This window comes from Esox lucius, chromosome 13 (genome assembly GCF_011004845.1).
Source record: "Esox lucius isolate fEsoLuc1 chromosome 13, fEsoLuc1.pri, whole genome shotgun sequence".
Lineage (NCBI taxonomy): Eukaryota > Metazoa > Chordata > Actinopteri > Esociformes > Esocidae > Esox > Esox lucius.
In genome coordinates this window covers 35,093,385-35,113,171 of record NC_047581.1, presented here as the reverse complement: position 1 = coordinate 35,113,171, position 19,787 = coordinate 35,093,385, and the positions used below count along the sequence as shown (strand labels likewise).

The 19,787-nt window shown below is 41.6% G+C and overlaps 2 protein-coding genes across 5 annotated transcripts in view; one reads left to right on the top strand and one right to left on the bottom strand.

Annotated features, from left to right (window-relative positions):
- LOC105027579 (DNA repair protein XRCC4) overlaps positions 1-9,408 on the bottom strand; it is a 42,679-nt gene extending 33,271 nt beyond the window's left edge. Inside the window, exons 1-2 of one of the 4 annotated variants that reach the window (XM_034296535.1) lie at positions 9,170-9,408; positions 1,410-1,580 (exon numbers count right to left, since the gene is read on the bottom strand). In XM_034296535.1, the coding sequence (XP_034152426.1) occupies positions 1,410-1,548 (139 nt within the window). In that variant the 5' untranslated portion in view covers positions 1,549-1,580; positions 9,170-9,408. The remainder of the gene's footprint in view (positions 1-1,409; positions 1,581-9,169) is intronic. The other 3 variants (XM_034296533.1, XM_034296532.1, XM_034296534.1) reach the window with 3 other exon arrangements.
- A 59-nt stretch (positions 9,409-9,467) lies between these two features.
- LOC105027580 (protein kish-A) lies at positions 9,468-17,120 on the top strand. The gene is made up of 4 exons (XM_010899730.5): positions 9,468-9,557; positions 10,160-10,269; positions 15,602-15,636; positions 16,463-17,120. Exons 1-4 carry the CDS (start codon positions 9,555-9,557, stop codon positions 16,531-16,533), a joined length of 219 nt encoding a protein of 72 aa, XP_010898032.1. The 5' UTR covers positions 9,468-9,554; the 3' UTR covers positions 16,534-17,120.
- Positions 17,121-19,787: the final 2,667 nt, after the last annotated feature.

The window sequence follows — 19,787 nt, the reverse complement described above, 5'->3', positions numbered from 1 at the left end:
ATGGATCCTTATTTTAAATGTGCCACTGGTTCCGTCAAGGGGGATTCTGCCATGGATCCTTATTTTAAATGTGCCACTGGTTCCGTCAAGGGGGATTCTGGCATGGATCCTTATTTTAAATATGCCACTGGTTCCGTCAAGGGGGATTCTGGCATGGATCCTTATTTTAAATGTGCCACTGGTTCCGTCAAGGGGGATTCTGCCATGGATCCTTATTTTAAATATGCCACTGGTTCCGTCAAGGGGGATTCTGCCATGGATCCTTATTTTAAATGTGCCACTGGTTCCGTCAAGGGGGATTCTGGCATGGATCCTTATTTTAAATATGCCACTGGTTCCGTCAAGGGGGATTCTGCCATGGATCCTTATTTTAAATGTGCCACTGGTTCCGTCAAGGGGGATTCTGCCATGGATCCTTATTTTAAATGTGCCACTGGTTCCGTCAAGGGGGATTCTGCCATGGATCCTAGACTGATGCTTGTACCTAAATATAAGGGTGTTGAATCTGACCAGTCAGTAATATCAGTTGATATTGAATTTCAGGAAACATTACTGGAGAAACAAATCATTTAAGGGACTACATCAAGATGGGAACAGTGGGACTGTTCACCCTAGCATCTTTGTGTCATTTTAATCTTGATACAGTGCATACCCTGCTGTTAGGTGGTCCTTTGTTTACAGTTACTTATGTGGGGTTGTAATATTCCAAACGCATTTTACCAATAAAGGCCCCCAGCTTTGAGGAAAGCATGCAAGGAAGCCAAGGAGAGCATCAGCTTGTATGCAGCTGCTCCCTAAGGGTCACAATGAACACAGGTTCAACTTCAAACAGGCACATGCTCATGGATCTGTCAGGGTCCTATCACTGCTTGTCATCTCTGCAGATGGACAGCCAGACAGGACTGGAGTGTTGCTATGTTCCAGGTGTTCATGCAAAGCAAACACACACACACACACACACACACACTAAACATACACATTAAACACATAATTTGCAATTCCTAAATGACACAGAAAGATGATGCACTTAAGTAAGTAGCCTTTTGGTTAAAATATGTCCAGTACAATATTCACACACACATACATACATACACACACACACACACACACACACACACACATGCACATACACTCACACACAAAGATAGTGTTCATCGGTGTAATCCACCTGCGACCTGCACCCTATGCATCAACACAGATGATGAGACAAGGTCATTTGCTGTTCCCCAGGTCTCCAGTCACAGTGCTCAGGGTCTTATAGACTTAAATAGTTGGGCCAGGTGCTTACTGAAGTAGCATTATGAAGGGGGCCCGAAACACACCTGGCAAAGGGGACGGTGAAGGATTTGGGCCTCTGCTAAACTTGGGTGTGTGTTTTTGTACGTGCATATTTCACATCTGGTCATTACCCTCTCCAAGAAAGCACGAACTGCCATCGCTGAAGACCAGGGTGAACCCAGATCCCAGGTCTTCAACCCGGTCTACCCACAGGAAATAGGGGGTGCTCGGCTCCAACCCCACTCTGATTTGACGGACCAAACCACTCATGCCCCTCAAATCCAGTCTCTGTTGGTTTGGATCTGCAGAGATGGAAACCCAAAAGACAGACGTGAGACTAGGTCTAGGTCAAGCTCCAACGAGGCACACTTTTAGTGCACATGGTGCTAAAGCAATCTCCATGTATGTAGCTACTATAGTTCCTTGTCCGTGACGGTGTGTGCGTGTGTGTGTGTGTGTGTGTGCAGTGGACCTGTGTATAGCAAAACATATCAGCTAGACCGAAGCTGAAACATTTTTAATAATTTATCAGACATGGATTTATCCTCAACCCATTACAGTAACCATTGATACATTACAGTAGAAACATTATGGAATAATTGTCTTCACTGCCAAAGTCTGGGAAAACATTGAATTCATTACTGATCTCCATCCCAAAAAGCATTATTACAGCTCCAAGTGAGGTGCCTGCCAAAGTAAGACTTAGTGAAAAAGACAGCGTCATTGGCAGTTGGTCATTTGGACACGTTTGCAGATGAAAAAGAGCTTGTTAGGAGAAGAAGCACTACGTTATGACGTGTCTGCATGATTTCTCTCAGAAGAAGCCCAAAAAGCAGCTCAAGGTGATTCAAAATGAGGGGTACAGCTAAAAACATGTCCTATCACATACACAGGTTCTTTCTCTCTCTCTCTCTCACACACACACACACACACACACACACACACACACACGTACACCTCAGCGTATTAAAGTTGACCCTTTGTTCTCTGAGGAGGGTTTGGTTTGGCACGATTGACGAGTAAAGGGGGGGGGGGGGGGGGGGGGGGTCAACTTTAACCTCATAAAGAGAGCCCAGCTACTAATTAGTTACAGTAACATCTGCTCTGAAGGGACAATGACCCTGCAGTAATGACAGAAGACCGCTCAAATTAAATAAACACTGTCTCTGAGGAATGGAGCAATACCCACTGAGAGCTTCAAAGCCGGAGTTGGAATCCTGGCCATGTCATATCCTAGACAATCACTCCGTCCCTAAATCATGACACCAACCACCCTCCCTTTCACCTTCATTCTCTCACTCCACTATTCTCCTCACAAACTCTGTCATTCTTTGTTCTCCTCCCCTCTTCTCTAATCTTATCGTCGGCCCCTTTCTCTTCTCGACAGGGCTGCTGCCTTGCCAGTGTTCGGGGCATCAGCGGCCGGGTTTTCCACGGTAGTAGGAGCCGAAGCTGAGGCAGCTAATAAGGGAACGCCTAGGTTCACGTGACCACAAGAGACCGTTAAAATGAATAATGGACCGTAAAGAGGTCCAAATACGACCCCTTTCACTGTCCATTCGACCCTTTCATCATCAGCATATGGGACTGTCAACAACTGACAACGGAATCAATTCAGCTGTTTTAATGGTCACCCATTAGCAACTCTTAAAACCTCATCTGGTGAGATCCAATTCAACTGCAGTGGGCCTAAAAACAGGAGAGAACCTAATGGAATCTTTCAGTGTTGTATATTATTAGGTCAAGTCCAGAAAGTTGGTCTTTACAGTTGTCACATTAAATTGTTTTCTGGCTTGTCTGAAAACAATATTTTGGTATGTTTTGAGGTTTCCTAGTGCTGATATAAAAGTGAAAGGAACTTGGGTAAAAAGGTCATGCAATCAAGACATGTTGGTCACAGCGAGTAGGCCCTAACACAGACCAAGTTCTGGTGTCTGGAGTACGACAGATGGCAGAATAGTTTCAGTTAGTTTTGTGCAGTACATGTATCCACACAGGTTGTGGTTGTCATGTAAGGCAGAAGCCCAAAAAAATTATCTGGGTTATGCAGTGGTCGAATTCACTGCCTTGCAGTACAGCTGCATCACCGCATCACTAGTGGTTGGACTTCCAACATCCTAACCATTGGCCTAACGCGGTCTAGCAGACGAAGACACCGCATTCGGTTGCATAAGTACAGCTGACACAGTGGTTTGTTTCCAGCCTGCTATTTAAGAACCACACTCGTTCCTGTCAATAAAGGGTAACATGTCCTAAAGTACATACTTAATAAACATCCCAACCATGGTTGAAATTCACTTGCACCCAACATGCCACTGACTGTCAACAAAGCGTCTTTGTTCAGACTTCATCCCCACTCATGCTTCATATTCCGAATGCTGGATCTTTCAACAGCTGCTGTTTCGTTTTGGTCAGGGACAAACACCGGTACTGTGCAGGCAAAGATATCGAACTTAACTCAAAAAAGAAAGATAGTGAGCATTTTCTTGTGATGCCCTCCACAATGAAAAAAAGAGCATCCTTAAAACTGTGATTCAGACCCAGGTGATAAAAGGTCATTCTCAAAGAGAAGATGAGTTATGGTTGTGAGAACCCAGGTGAAGTCGAACATAACCCCTGTCACTAATTCATGGTGCTTCCCAGAAATAAGTGGTTCCCTAATAATACAGACCCAAGCCACTGTAGCCACGGCTGGACAGCCAGTGGTGTAATTAACTCACATTCCCAGCATGCCCTTTGACAGATGATTTGCCTACAGGCGGAAACATCAGAGAAAGCACTCTGGAGGATTAACCGCAGTAACAGCTAAATATTAGGACTTTCTTTCACTACAGTGCCTACTTCAAGAAGCAACTGCCCCTCCCAGACCAAATCATTATTATTAGCATAGTGAGTTTGGACAAATTAGGCATTATAGCCTAATGTTTTCTAAAACGTTTTTTTCCAAGAGTCCTCCTTTGGGAACTACATGCAAAAAACGTTTTTTTGTTATGATTCCTATTAAGCTAACACATGGTGCATCGGGAATTTTATCTTCTATTTTAGTGCAAATTGGGGCTATTGGAATCCATTACATGATTATAAAAACTGGTAGAGTTAAAATACACACCTAAATAAAAAAATAAATGTAAAAGCAGGTCACCCAAATTGAAAGCTGTGGGATTAAGGTCTAGGCCTTTAGTTTGTAGAGACTGAAATGGATTATAATGGCACTGAGAACATCAGAGATCATCAGTAAAAACTGAGTGACAAAAATAAGACATGCATTACTTTCAATTGTGATATTGCCACAGTCACACTGAACGTGTCATAGACAGGAGACAAACATGTGTTTCTGAGACTCATACCTTTAAAATAAAGAGAAAATCCACCTAAAGACATTATTTGGTGTTTAGCCTAAATGGTAATTTGGCCAGCACTGGGAAGTGCGGAACCAACATGAAGTATAGGCCCATCATCTTTGTCGAAAAAGATGCTGTGATTTCTGGCTAGTGGTTGAAAATGTGACGCTTCAGCCAAAACGGATCCCCAAAAATTGTGGCATAGGTCTATGTTATGTACAGTATGTCCCGATATGTACCCCTTTTCATCAAAAACACAGTTTAAAAGTTTCTTGGCAAGTGATTCTAATTATACATTATGCACATACACTCACCTAAAGGATTATTAGGAACGCCATACTAATACTGTGTTTGACCCCCTTTCGCCTTCAGAACTGCCTTAATTCTACGTGGCATTGATTCAAAAAGGTGCTGAAAGCATTCTTTAGAAATGTTGGCCCATATTTATAGGATAGCATCTTGCAGTTCATGGAGATTTGTGGGATGCACATCCAGGGCACGAAGCTCCCGTTCCACCACATCCCAAAGATGCTCTATTGGGTTGAGATTTGGTGACTGTGGGGGCCATTTCAGTACAGTGAACTCATTGTCATGTTCAAGAAACCAATTTGAAATGATTCCAGCTTTGTGACATGGTGCATTATCCTGCTGGAAGTAGCCATCAGAGGATGGGTACATGGTGGTAATAAAGGGATGGACATGGTCAGAAACAATGCTCAGTTAGGCCGTGGCATTTAAACGATGCCCAATTGGCACTAAGGGGCCTAAAGTGTGCCAAGAAAACATCCCCCACACCATAACACCACCACCACCACCAGCCTGCACAGTGGTAACAAGGCATGATGGATCCATGTTCTCATTCTGTTTACGCCAAATTCTGACTCTACCATATGAATGTCTCAACAGAAATCGAGACTCATCAGACCAGGCAACATTCTTCCAGTCTTCAACTGTCCAATTTTGGTGAGCTCGTGCAAATTGTAGCCTATTTTCCTATTTATAGAGGAGATGAGTGGTACCCGGTGGGGTCTTCTGCTGTTGTAGCCCATTCGCCTCAAGGTTGTGCGGTTTGTGGCTTCACAAATGCTTTGCTGCATACCTCGGTTGTAACGAGTGGTTATTTCAGTCAAAGTTGCTCTTCTATCAGCTTGAATCAGTCGGCCCATTCTCCTCTAACCTCTAGCATCAACAAGGCATTTTCGCCCACAGGACTGCCGCATACTGGATGTGTTTCCCTTTTCACACCATTCTTTGTAAACCCTAGAAATGGTTGTGCATGAAAATCCCAGTAACTGAGCAGATTGTGAAATACTCAGACCGGCCCGTCTGGCACCAACAACCATGCCACGCTCGAAATTGCTTAAATCACCTTTCTTTCCCATTCTGACATTCAGTTTGGAGTTCAGGAGATTGTCTTGACCAGGACCACACCCCTAAATGCATTGAAGCAACTGCCATGTGATTGGTTGATTAGATAATTGCATTAATGAGAAATTGAACAGGTGTTCCTAATAATCCTTTAGGTGAGTGGATAAACAAAATATTAGGCCCAAAATTGTATGTTTAAAAAAATGGTTGTTTGTGCAATAGCAAACCTCACTAATTTTGCACTTTTTATCATTCCCTATGGAGACTGTATACATAATACCTTACTTCTTGGTGGCTTGCTTAGTAGCTTTCTGCCTTTCAAGTGCATGGCAATATTGAATTGAACTGGAAAAAATACATAATCAAGAAGCCAAGGGTGTGTATAAATAATGTCAACAGCACAAAGGCAAGTAAGTCTATCCCAGTTTCATTGTATTTCACAATTTTGGCAAGGACAATGTTGAGTGTGCTGGAATGACTACACCCCCACAACAAATACAGGTACACAGGTCTCTTGCTATTCTGTTCAGTTTGCATCTGTTTGGTCCTGTTTGGTTCGTCGTCATACCCCTCGAGGCTTTCTTTATGGCTTTCGTGTTGACTCCTGATCAGGACCTCTAATATTATCATCAATGACAGCCTTTGACAGGTTAATAATAAATAGGTGAAAAAGATTAATAATTAACTTGTGCATTGTATTATTACAAAAGGGATCTCATTAAAACAAAAAATTCAAAGGTCCGCCTAATATATTTCAGTCTCCACTCCTAAAAATCATGAACAACATCTTTAATCTGAAGTCCATTTTCGCTGAGAAACACAGCTGATTTATGTGTGGTTTCCAATCACAAACATTTCTTGCATTAATGGCACATTAGGAGTGACTAAAAGCAGACCTTGGGGAGATCATAAAACATGGTTGGAATCCAATCAAGTCAAGATGTTGTCTATGGTTTGAGGGAACTAGAACATATTGAGAAAACTTGAGGCTTGAGAATAAGGCCACAAACATTTCACTAAAATGTCAGAGAAAAAGAGAGCACCACACTAAAAATAAAATGTTTCTAAGTTGTTCATTTTCACTATACATAAAGGATTCCCAATGGCTATCCTGCCCCTCTAATATTGGAAATCCTTACTAGTGCCGGTAGTTGGCTCAGAAACCTGTCACTTGAAGCTGCTGTATTAAAAATATGCCTTTATAAGTAGTTACGAGTAGTTATAACTTTTACTTTTTTCTTAATGTATGAGCTCAACTGACACTGACCATCAATCAATCAATCAAATGTATTTATAAAGCTCTTTTTACAAACCCGATTCCAAAAAAGTTGGGACACAAATTGTGAGTAAAAAAGGAGTGGAATAATTTACAAATCTCATAAATTTATATTTAATTCACAATAGAATATAGACAACATATCGAATGTTGAAAGTGAGACATTTTGTAATGTCATGCCAAATATTGGCTCATTTTGGATTTCATGAGAGCAACACATGCCCGTTCTTCGGGCCCTCCGATGGCACTGCATCACATACAGGAATGATACTGTAATGGAAATCACAACATGGGCTCAGGAAAACTTCCAGAAAACATTGTCGGTGAACACAATCCACTGTGCCATTCGCCGTTGCCGGCTAAAACTCTATAGGTCAAAAAAGAAGCCATATCTAAACAGGATCCAGAAGCGCAGGCGTTTTCTCTGGGCCAAGGATTATTTAAAATGGACTGTGGCAAAGTGGAAAAGTGTTCTGTGGTCAGACAAATCAAAATTTGAAGTTCATCTTGGAAAACTGGGATGCCATGTCATCCGGAATAAAGAGGACTAGGACAACCCAAGTTGTTATCAGCGCTCAGTTCAGAAGCCTGCATCACTGATGGTATGGGGTTGCATGAGTGCGTGTGGCATGGGCAGCCTACACATCTGGAAAGGCACCATCAATGCTGACAGTTATATCCAAGTTCTAGAACAACATATGCTCCCATCCAGACGCCGTCTCTTTCAGGGAAGACCTTGTATTTTCCAACATGACAATGCCAGACCACATACTGCATCAATTACAATGTCATGGCTGCATAGAAGAAGGATCCGGGTACTGAAATGGCCAGCCTGCAGTCCAGATATTTCACCCATAGAAAACATTTGGCGCATCATAAAGAGGAAGGTGCGACAAAGAAGACCTAAGACAGTTGAGCAACTAGAATGGGACAACATTCCTATTCATAAACTTGAGCAACTTGTCTCCTCAGTCCCCAGACGTTTGCAGTCTGTAATAAAAAGAAGAGGGGATGCCACACAGTGGTAAACATGGCCTTGACCCAATTTTTTTGAGATGTCTTGATGCCATGAAATTTTAAATCAACTTATTTTTCCCTTAAAGTGATACATTTTCTCAGTTTAAACATTTGATATGTCATCTATGTTGTATTCTGAATAAAATATTAAAATTTGAAACTTCCACATCATTGCATTCTGTTTTTTATCACAATTGTACAGTGTCCCAACATTTTTGGAATCTGGTTTGTACATTAGCAGATGTCACAAAGTGCTTTTTCAAAACACCCGGCCTTAAACCCCAAGGAGCAAACAACAGTAGTGTTGAATTTCACATATTTCATAAATACATGTTCAAATGATCAGTTATGATCATGTTCCCTTAGCCTAACCTTTAAATGAAACAAACCTTAACATCAATAACAATACATTTCTGTCTAAACTTAACCTAGCCCTAAAACCAATCCCTAACCCATAATACCTATTAAGCTACATTTTAACATTAGCCCTAAATGTTAGTTTGGTACTAAACCTAAGTCAGAAATTGACTTTGTCGTCGTATTATTAGGGCAAAATGCCCTAATACAGGCAATCTTAGTATTTTCATGTTTTACTATCCTTGTGAGTACTTCTGGCCCGAATTCGATCTGTTAAACCAAAATACACAAAAATATTAGTTTTTCTATCCTTGTGGGGACCAAAATGACACGTTCCCTATCACATAACAATAGCCTTAAACTAAACTCTCATTACGATGTGAAAGTTAAAATGTGAGAAAAACCGAAATTACTGTTTCTAGTCTCCATCGCATGCACTTTTGGATTGTGAGTGTGTGTTGTTGTTATTATTATTATTATTATTTATATATTATATATATGCTGTATGAGAAACGTATTGCATTAAACTTGCCTGTTATTCACCTCAGAGCAACACCATGACTTCCGTGTTACAGAAGGTTTCTCAAATGCGGAACTTTGTACCTCAGGTTTAAATTATGACACCATGTATATTCCAGACCAATATATACATTAAGAGTAGTTCAAAATAGTGTCCATGCCCGCACATATATTTTAATCGTGCACAATCATTTCACGAAGGATTAGGTAAATGAACAGTGTTGAAAGGACGATATGTTACATTTGATTGTGAAGTAACCGACCCACAAAATATACAGCATTAAGTTGTAAAGGCAGGGATTGGTGGGGGCGGAGCGGGGCTTGGAGGAGTGCGCAGGCTACAGACGCACCAGGAGCGACGCAATTTCCGGAGACGAAGTGTGATGTGGCTTTGAGAAATGGTAAGTTAGCTAGCTAGCTCTAGTGAGTTTTCGTTGCATTTCTCAATATCAGTTCGAAGTTGATATAGCTAGGTTTCCGTCTAAAGTATCGAATGTATCCAAAGACATTTATATGACATGATGATAAGGTTTCTGCATCTTTATGCGTAGCTAGCTGGCTGTCGGTGGCTAGCTTGTTTGCAATACTGTACAATACGGCTATACTTACAGTACTAGCTAGTGGTCAACCAAAACGAACAACCAATCATAAACTATCAGGAACAATTTTGTCTCAGTGTCCTTTTCATTTTATTTGTAATATTTTGCTGGTTTTGTTGAATTTGGATCTTGATTGCCTAGACACAATGTGTAAAACTGCGAAATTGTGCCACGTCTCTGGTCTGGTAATGACTGTCTGGTTTTGTGACTACCAATCGACATCTGTACAATAGTTTGCGAGAATAGTGTAGGCCTACATTGCTAGTTTTATAAAAAGATGACTAACTGAGTCCAGCCCCAAGTTGTGTCCTACGTTTGTACTTTTTTCATTTGTGAGTAAATTGAAGCACATTCTTTGTGTGAGAAAATAAATTGTTAATTTCCTTTTTCATTCTCTTCTGCAGTCTGCCATTTTCAACTTTCAGAGTCTTCTGACTGTCATTCTACTGCTCATCTGTACATGTGCGTACATCAGAGCTCTAGCCCCTAAGCTGCTAGACAAGAACAAGTCCGGGTAGGTACCATTGAATTCAGTTCAGAATTGTAAGGGCAACTCAGGATTTGTGCAGGATAGTTAAACAAGGAGTAAGGGTATATCACTACCAGTTTCATTCCAGACCTGTTGCTGTGCCAGTTCCAGCGCCTTGGAAAGCCAAAAGGTGGCAAGGTCTAACGCTAACTTTTTTCACACAGGCCCTGTCGGGTCTGAAATCTACTGGCCTGAACTGAATAACAAACAAAATAAGCATCAGATTATTGACTTATACAACAGTTTCCCTTGTGATGTCAGACATGAGATGATACAATCAATTGTAATTTACATAAATATGATATGATATGATATGATATAACTTTTTTTAATAAATAGTTATCAAAATATTACTATAAAACCCATTATCAACTTTTCATGAAGATAGTTGCATTTGACATAAAAGCTGGTTGGTTCACAGGCTTCTTGCATGTCACTGCTAGTAAGCGCGTAAACTGGCGTGGTTAGCATGACACTTACTGCCAACAAGCCATGTCCGTATGGTTTCTCGATCAATATTCACGGACTGTGTCATGGACGTAGATCCTGAATGATTTCTCAATCATCACAACATGGCAAGCCGTCGTAATTAGCTTTTCAGTTTGGCTACGTGCCACCTCATTCACTCGGAGCAGGCAAACGTTCATTGGTGCAGCCGCAGAGATGTCAACAGCCCCTTTGGCCACAATACACCCGACATGCTGCAGGGACTTAAGAGCAGGTTATCAGTATTTATTCGTTCACTTTTAAAATGACCCTGCCTTATCTGATTTTATCGGGTACGCACAACAGGTACGGCAGAACGTGTCTCTTGCAGTTGTTGTTTACGACCGACGGAAACTGTTCGTTCCACAAAAATAATACTGATTGCATATTGCTTTGCGTCATACGATACAATGTTTGGGTCCCGCTCTAGAATGCACTATGAACTATGATTGGTCAAAACAGACGAGCCAGTGACTATCTTTCTGTACTGGCCCGACTTTAGATCTTACTGGCCCCAGGCCAGCTGCCCATTGTTAATATTGGACCCTGGGGGGTATACCCCCCTTCACTTTGAAACTGCTGCCCCAGTTGGCTTAACCCAATCTCACTGGAGAGCACATCCAAGCAAACCTCTGTCTCAGTAACATGTATCTGACACTCTTTCGTGGTCCAGTCACTCAAATACCTGGTTTCACATTCTGCGATGGGATACTGTATGTCTTTGTAACTTAGCCCTCCAAAGTTCAATTTTCACTACCAGGGGAATGTTTTTTTATGCATGGCTAATCACATGGCCTGGGTTCTAAAAGATTCTCACTTGGGGATGCCTGAATAATATTTCTGATTAGCTTAATTCACCATCACTAATTAGCTTTGAAGCTTCTTTTCTTCACCTTCAACAGTAATCTCACAGGACTTTGTTTTTATATCCTTTATAAATGACAATCTTTCCAGCCCTCTTTTCATAACCACTGATCCCTGTCTGAATATTACATATCTGTTGGAAATATCACAAAATACCAGATTACTTATTTTTGCAAATGGGCATATTGCAGTCTCTGGAACGTGATGGTGTGCAAAACTCTCAACGTAGCAAGTTTGAGCTTCAGGAAAGACAGAACAGAAAATCTTATTAAAAAAATGTATACAGGCAGAAGAAGTAGAATGGTTAATGTGATTAAAATGAATAAACTGATATGCGGAACCAATGAGATTTTCTTACCCTTTGATGCGGTGCTTAACTCTAGTATATTGGACATATACCAGAAATCTTGTGGTGCCTTATTACTCTGATAAACTGGTTACCCGTGGAACTGGAATACCAAGTAATACTAGATCGAATTGCTATTTTTAATCGAATATCCGACGAGGGTAGGAACCACCCTGTTTACGATGTCTGATGTACCATGTCCTTCAATAGGTCCCTGAATGGGTTGATTAGTAAGGATGTGCATTGGACCATCTTTTACTATTCGAATAGTATTCGATTAACCAAAATAAAAACTACCAATACCACACAAGCGTGTATGGAGGAAGCCGTGTGGTTGACACGCAAAACTACGGAACTAGAAGACGATATTAATCAACACACAACATTGAGATTATTGGATGGAGTCTAGAGAAGCTAGTTAGCTAAGATAGCCAGCTATATGCTATTTGCTTAACTCACCTTTTTCTGCACTCTCAACCGCCTTCCGGTAACATTCATTCAGTAAATATATTCCATCTTCCCTTGAATGAGTTGCCTTTCAACCACTTGCAAATAGTCGTCTAAGTATATACACGTACGAAGGAGCGCTTCATAAAACGGTATACTTTTTTTAAGTGTCATGGTATATCATGTGTACAAATTTTTGATTGGAATTTTAAAAGTATTTAGAAAAAATGACATTTAAGCCAATTTATTTAAACCCCAAAAAATTATTGAATACACACACACACAAGTATTCGAATACTAAATACATTTCGGGTATTCGACTATCTGTATCCATCCCTATTGACGAGTATGAAAATGATATTAATCATATGCTATGGCCTTTGCAGTCACCAGATCTCAATTGAACACCAATGGGAGATTTTGGACCGTCGTGCTAGTCAGCGCTTTCGTCCAACAACATCAAAGCATCACATGAGGGAATATCTTTTGGAAGAATGGAATTCCATTCCTATGGTAGAATTCCAGAAACTTAGAAGAATCTAACTAGTAGAATCTATGGAAATGCCCTTTTAAGCTGTGTGGGTGGCTCATGGTGGCCCGAACCGTTATATTGTCTTTTTCTTGAATTTGTCACCCCATCTGTATGTCTTATGCTGGATTTTAAAGTCTGTTTCTTTAAATATTTTGGGTATCCAGATTTTGTTAGGCAGAAACCTGGCTTTTTTCCATGCAATGTCCGGAATAAGTGTTTTCCAGAAGGATTTACCTCTGGGGGTAAAATGTTTCTTTTTTTTTTTTAATGGAAACATTATTTTAAATATTTGTTGCAAGATTTCTCAACCAAACCAACCCTATCACGGCAAAGTCCAGGAAGTCTTTGTGGCTATCAGCATGGCTCACATGAGTTTTCATTAGTATAATCAGACCTTTGGGGATGGCTTTCACAACTGAGTTGAACTACCCGAAAGAAACTGGAAAGTCATTAAGTGGTATAAATTGTCCGTAAGAGAGAATATTACCCATGTTGTTGAATACGTCCAAAATAAAGTTATATTATTTTCATGCCAGCTTGGGTGGAACAATGACTTGTTCCTGACAGTTATATCTGAATTGTTCCCTGAAAGATAGTCACATCTGGACAATTTAACTGGTTACTTTCCAGGAAGGTAATTACATTTTAGCCGAAACTGAAGACCACCCAGCTTATCAAACTCATAATTTGGGATGAAGGACCATATTGACTCTTAAGTTCAAAAAATGTTTTAGTTTGTGGGATTTGTTTTCCAGATAAATTCAAGAACAGTCTTGTTAATCTCTTTACAGGTGGAGGGATTTACAAATAAGAACAAAGCAAGGTACACAGTGTGAAAGCTATCTGCTTTGAACAGAAGCAGTATTCCAAGAATAGTCAGATCTCCTGGTAGTCAAAAGTTAAATATGTTCTTATTTTTATTTATTTTTATGGGAAACTTTCAGGCACAAGCCCGAAGCTGTAGAGACAGCAGAGATCATTGGAAGAGCCTGAGTTGCTTACAAGAGTAGTGTTGTCCGTCAGCTGGGAATTATTTTCCTGGTCCAAAATTGATAAGCCCTGCGAGTCTGCATTATTCCTAATATCACCAGCATGGATAAAATGGGGGAGCGCCCCGTCACACACCTCTATGGATGTATAATCGTTTGACAGAACTATTTCTGTCAGCAGAGGGGTCAGGGCTGATAACATTACAATCCATTCTGTCACTCACTCGGAGACCCTGAAGTCGTGGGGCGATGGTAACGATGCCTTGTGACGTTACCTACTGTATAAATGTTCTAATTATTGCTCTTCTCTGCCCTGAAAATAATTTATTATTAACAAGTCACAAAACAAATGTGGCGAACATTACAAGGTTAGGACAGCTTGAGATTCCACGCGAAAGTATTCGAAAAGAAATTAACGGGACCAATGCATTGCTAGAAAAAATGACCAGTGGCTGGTATATTGAGTTATAACTGCCTATAGATTCCTTTTTTAAAACGGGGAACCTCAGAATCACAGTTTACTGTTTTCGTGCACTAATTTGCTGAAATCCATTACGGTTGTGTTTATATTTCACTATGATGGCAATATCGTTTTACTCCCATCTTACTGAATGCAGGAGCTTGTCCCTTGTTAGTAAACAGTAATGGGATACTAGAATCCCTCTTGTCCTAACTTTGTATTGCTGAACCTAGGGGTGTGCGGACATGATGATTCACTTTCTAATGAGACCAAAGCAACCTTCTGTACCTTCTGTCTTTAAAACAGTGAACATATTTTGGCCTGTAATTATTGGTTGACTCAGTGTTTATAGTAGTGTTCTGGCACTGCAAAGTGTCATCGGTCCAATGACTTTGGTGTTTGGTTGAATATCTGAACTCCATTGCTTCATCTAACAATCTTCAAAATCTCTTCAGAAAGGAAATGGCTGGTGATTATCATCTTAAACATGTAACTTGTTTTCAGCACTTCACTCTTTTATTGGGGGAAAAACATCACTAGAAAACATTAAGGTTTCCAGAAAAGTATTTTTTTTTCCGACAATGTTAACACTAGGTAATTTCAAGTTTAGAATGGAAAGCTGATACCCTCTGTTCAGTAAAGGATTAGGTTGGCTTGGAGAGGTGAGGTTAGCCAACTAGCGCTCGCTCTCGCTCGCTCACTTCGCCCCGGGAGCAGAGGCCCTAGATGGGCACGGATGTCAAGTGGCCGGCCTGGCTGTCTCCACTGTGGAGATGATATCCGGCGTCTCTCATGTGTTATCATAGTCACACAGTGGAGCCGTGATCGAGGCATGCCTGCCTGCCGCCCCATCCCCCTGCCTAGCAGCTTGTCCTCACCACCTGGGCAGTCTTACACACTGAGTCCAGGCAGCTAGGCCTTCTACAAGCTGGAGGGACGTGACAGTACTTTGCCACTATCTTCGGGCTCATGTATTTCTGTCCGGCCATTGATATGGCCCTGGGGAATCGTTATCCTACTCAATTAGCCGTCACTAATCTTTTGAGGACTGTCGTTACGGGGTTAAATACATTTAGTACCTTTTTTACTTCAGTTGGCTATAGATTTGTAATTGAGTTATGCAGTTGATATTTTCCATGCAATACACAGGTTAACGGTATTGTATACTTTTGTTTTTGCTTTTCTCTTTTCAGAATTTTAGGAATATTCTGGAAGTGTGCCAGGATAGGTAAGCTATGTCCAGTCCTGTCTTATTTGTATTCATTTCCTGATTGTTTAAATATGCAATTCACGAGTCTTTGAAAGAACTGTAGATTGTCCTAGATTCATATCAGAGTGAGTACGTAGTCCAGATCACCTAGCATATTAAATGTGACCAGTCCCAAAGTCACAGGCCAGCAGTATAAATGTCCCTGTCACACAGCCCATAACCTAAACTACACAAGCAAGCCACATACGAAACCCTGCGCTACTGTCTTCAGATTCATGCACATTTCAGACATGACAAGATGCATTTCATTTTAACTAAATATCTTGGTAAGTTGCAGTATTAATAAGCCATACTTTGTAGGGGCCTGCAGTCATGCTCACAATGCAAATGTAGCTCAAGATTATTTGATTGACAGTTCTGGTGGCATAATGATGGACGTGCTTCATACCCAGGAAATACCAGTTCAGTGTACAGCTGTGGTTGAAAGGGTAGATTAATCATTCCCATACTGTTTCAAATTACTAATGAGCATATTTGTATGGTGTATTGCAGACAACATTCGTGTCTCCAGACAACCCCTCCCCCCCCCCCCCCCCCCCCCCCAGCCCATCGTTCAGCCGAAATGTCACTTTTCAGCCCTTAACAGTCAGACAACATTTGTTTCCAGACAACCCCCCCCCCCATCGGTCAGCCGAAATGTCACTTTTTAGCCCTTAACAGTTTGCATCCCTGATTAGTTAGATGATATATATCTCTGTATCTCTATCTCTGTATCTCTATATCCCTATATCTCTATCTCATCTATGTCTTTTTTTTAATTCGTCCTGCTCTGTCTTTCTTCCAGGTGAACGTAAGAGCCCCTGGGTGGCGTGTTGCTGCGTCATGATGGCGTTCAGCATCCTCTTCATGCAGTAGCACGCCAGACGAGACGCCATGAGGGAAGCCGAAGAACCTAAACCGATGGATTGTATGATCCACAAAGCACAGCCAAACCTGGATTGAGAGGAAAGGAAACCAGTCTCCACCGAAGTAATGAATCGAGTCGTCAGGACCCAGTGTACGAGGGTGGGCTAAAGCCCGCAGCTCAACCCAAAAGGAGTGTGTGAATGGATTTGAGATTCCCTGAAGGTGTGTGTTTGTGTGTGCAATGTTTACTCCAGCTGTGCGCGGCCGTTGGGTCCCTGTCAGTATGGCAGGGAAATGCATTAGTGATTTCGGGGTCATTTCAGGCCACCAGCCCCCTCCCCCAGGTATGCTTTCACGTTTCAGAATGCCAAGTGTGTGTGGGCCCTGGATTTTTGTAAATAAAGACACCGTGTAACCATTGCTTTGGTGGATTTCAATGAATCCTAGTTTTCGTCTTGCCCTCTCTTTGTTCATGGGATAAATACATGGTTTCCTCTCTACCTCAGCTAGAGACCAGTCATCGTTTCAAACGTATTGTGAAAGCCACCGGTTTGTATAATGCAAAACTTTACCGTTTTTTTGTTAGGTTATTGATTTTTTTTTTTAAACATTTTTTAGGACTTGGATGCTTACTCATTGATAATCATGTCCTGATCAGGTTAACACTTGTTTCCTGGGGAGTTTTATATTTGTGTAATGACATGCAACGTGGAGGGTTTTAATACGCACATGGTAAAACGCTAGTTCATACCGCCGTCATATCTTTGTTACTGTGAGTGATTGGATGTGATCAAGTGTCGAGACATTGTGCGGTCATGGCTTATCGTCTTAACTACATTCGACTTTAACAGAATGGTGGTTGTTTTTGCGATGTGTCATAATGGCTCTATTTATTAAACACTTTTATGAAACTGAGCGGCCCAGTTTGTTACTTTAGGACAGAAATCTGTATAAACCTGTGCTCTGCATCTGTAAATATACATGCGTCTGTGCTTCTTTCTTATTTGACATCTGTCAAGCCTACTTAACCCTGGAGTTCCACTGCCAGGAGTTTTGTCATTTATACTGCGGGGTCATGTGGCTTGACCATCGTCATTTTACTGAAGGGTCATCTGGGGATAACATGGATGCCGTATCAGAGCTCTTTTGGATAGTGTCCAGACTGAGGTGGACAGTGAGTGATTGTGATGCCCTTGTGTTATCAGCTATAACCTCACACTCATCACTCATCGCCACTACTCAGCTGCTGAGGAATCGTCTCTTTGGCTGTGGATGATCTAACACAAGGCGTCTCTGTCTGCCCTCGTGCTGTATTCCTGTTTAGTTTTATTATAGCAGCGTGACTTTTGCTGATTTGGTTGGAAACCATTCGGTCTGGGGAAACTTCTGTCAAATCAGTTCCATGTGAAAAGTTTAAACCCGGTAAATTGTACTGTGAACGTCACCTCCAGTGCTTGTCCGGCCAGAGCCTGTGTAGAGCAGAGATCTCCAAAAGGCCCCAACACTCTCCCGCACCGTTTCCCTATTCTCGGTTGTTACGGAACACTCCGTGCGTCACTGGTGAGCGGATGCGTCGAAACACGACAGCAGTGATAGCCTCACCGCCGGAGTCTGTTCTGAACTCAACAGCCGTGCACTGTCACCCAGTAGAATGCACTGGTCCCCGTGTTACTGCGTAGTCCTTCGGCACATTCCGGTTAAGATACCACATCAAGCAGAACCTACCAGTAATGCAGTGATAAACTGGCTTGTGGGGCTGACACAAGAGCCACTGAGGAGAAGAGGCTCCAGCCATCAGTACTGCTATCTTAAAGAGGTTTGATATGGGAGCCCTGAGAGACCTTACTGGGTTGGTGAACCAATCTACTGTCTTGGTTTATGATGAAAGGGGAAGAACAGGATACCCCCACCTCCCATGTATGATAATAGCCATGCCTTTATGAATGTCTCGCAGTCAACTTGTGTTTGTGAGAGGGCACAAGCTTACAAGCTTTTAAAAAACTCTTGCCAAGTGTTTGTTTTTTAATTATTTGCATAAATCTTCTGGCTCAGTTAATATCCAGTGGAGGGACAAAAGGAACCTGAGAAAATGAAATGAACATCGCCCTTTTTCTGCTGAACATGCCAAGTGAAAATGTCCAAGTGATTGATTTACATACTTGTCCAGACATAAACTCACCATACATATCAAAACCACACATCATCTGTCCAGACATTACACTCCTGGCACGGCAACAAGCGCAGTTCTCCATCTGCACTGAGGAAAAGCAAACACACAAGGTACAACTCTTAATCCCCCAGGTGAATACGTTGATAACACAGACCTGACTTAACTAAAAGGCATATTTGTAGCATACTTTCCACTAAACAAAGACAAATACAGGGGGTGGACTAAATAATGGAAACACTTAATATATTAATATCAAAACACGAATAAGGATGCTTCTTGATATTTTTCTCTGGCACTTTGATCACATTAGTGATGTTTGTGCTTTCTAATTAATGTCCAATTAGAGAAACACATTTCTTGACTGGTTTTCTTACAGCCAGAACCAACCAGAAAAGAGTGTAAGGCGAAGTAACTAATGGGATGAGTAACTAAGCCATGTTTTCATCTCGTGTGGCAGATAGACAAATTATGACGTATTCAACTCAGGACCCAAAGCCTTCTCTGTCGTCGCTGGGCAAAGTCTGGATTCCCTGGATAGTGTTTTAAAGGATAAGTACTGCATTCACTGCTACAGTACATATGTGGTTACTGTGCAGTCAATAGCATCACCAATATCATAAAGCCACTAATGATTTTGGTTTTTCCGTGTATTTGGGGAGGTTTTTGTTGATCATGTTGGCTTCATTGTTGGCAGTCTGTGCTCTGCCACCTGATATTCTTCCAAATAAAGTTTATGGGTGCACCAGTCTCAGACAGGAAAGTAACAAGAGAAAGAGCGAGCGCACAGCCTTGGCATCCAACCCCCCTTTCCTGACCCCCGGGGCCTTTGAAACTGGGGCACTGCATTTCCTTTGAAAATGGCTTTTGCTCAGAGGCAGTTTCACTATACTCTGGACAGCCCCGGGCAGAAGTTGTACGTAACAAACTGTTCCCACATGGCCCTGAGATCCCACTCCCTGTGCCCAGATAGCTGACTCAGCCATGGCTATGAAGTGCTGTGAACCGAGCTGCTGGAAGTGTTCTGTAAAGCCAAAGCTCTTGTACTTCAAAGAACACCTGACCTGGCGGGTTCAGGGTTGTCAAAGCCCCCCGA